Source organism: Habropoda laboriosa, unplaced genomic scaffold (genome assembly GCF_001263275.1).
Source record: "Habropoda laboriosa isolate 0110345459 unplaced genomic scaffold, ASM126327v1 scaffold32, whole genome shotgun sequence".
NCBI lineage: Eukaryota > Metazoa > Arthropoda > Insecta > Hymenoptera > Apidae > Habropoda > Habropoda laboriosa.
In genome coordinates, this window is record NW_017100135.1 from 276,858 (window position 1) to 277,938 (window position 1,081).

The following is a 1,081-nucleotide window of genomic DNA, read 5'->3' on the forward strand; positions in this document are numbered from 1 at the left end:
ATTCAAAATGCAATATCAATTTTCTTAAAATTGATCTGAGTAATTCTATAAGATTATGTGGAACTTCATAATGAATCTGAAAAATTACAAACCTTTATATACGTTTTACATCATTCATTGTATATAATATAGAATTGTAAGATAAGCTTTTAAAGTATATAATACATCATGTAAACACTACATTTTTGTTGGATACTGCGTGAATTCTAAGTAAATTGGCGCGGAAAAAATCATCACAGAAATAAATGGTGATCATAAAAGCATCAAATTCAAACATATTTACTTCAGAAAATTTAAAATCATAAAATAATTGTTTGTGCAGAAAGTCTCATCAAACTTTGCCGAATCCCTAGATTCAACACAAACTCACAGCGATTATGGTTCTATGGAAAAGGCATCGTACGCTATTCGCCATCATACGCATCGTACGCCATTTCATATAGAACAACCGTCACAGTGCGTTTGTACTTCTAGCAATTCGGCAAAGATCAATGAGACTCACTGTAGATTGACGAAAGTATTTTCATGCAGAGACATCTTTTGTAAAAAAAAGTGCATTCGAAGATTGACATCAATACTATTTTCAATGCTTTTAAGTACACAACAATAGCTTCTGGTCATTTCGTGAAAACTAATAATTTAATCGAGACACAAATCTCTTTCAAAGTATATGTTAAGAAATATGTTAAATAACACGAGTAAACAGTTTTTGGCATAAAAATTGTGCAAATTGTTGTTATTGAATAGTTGTTCTTTTTTTCGTTTCAAAAATTACAAATAATTATGCAATTGTAATAGTTTAACCAATAAATTTGTAAGTTAGGATACCATGGAGGTTTTGTTGTTGTTAAAATCCATGCTGTATACTTGTCAGTGGTCAGTAACAGTTATTAAATCATAAAATGGTAAGATCAAGTACACTTTTTTATTAATAAATATTTCTAGCAGTTTTATGTCATTTTATATCTTCAAATTGTATTGTTTGTTTAAATGTGCTTATCGTATTTTTTAACGAATACTGTAGTGCGATAAGAAGCAATTGATAATTATAGGAAATTGGAAATGTACTTCTAAAGTCAGA

At 28.8% G+C, this 1,081-nt stretch overlaps 1 protein-coding gene across 1 annotated transcript in view; it reads left to right on the forward strand.

Annotated features, from left to right (window-relative positions):
- Positions 1-902: 902 nt before the first annotated feature.
- LOC108576691 (ubiquitin carboxyl-terminal hydrolase 46) overlaps positions 903-1,081 on the forward strand; it is a 2,373-nt gene continuing 2,194 nt past the window's right edge. The window contains exon 1 of the mRNA XM_017939776.1: positions 903-915. Within this exon, the coding sequence (XP_017795265.1) occupies positions 903-915 (13 nt within the window). The remainder of the gene's footprint in view (positions 916-1,081) is intronic.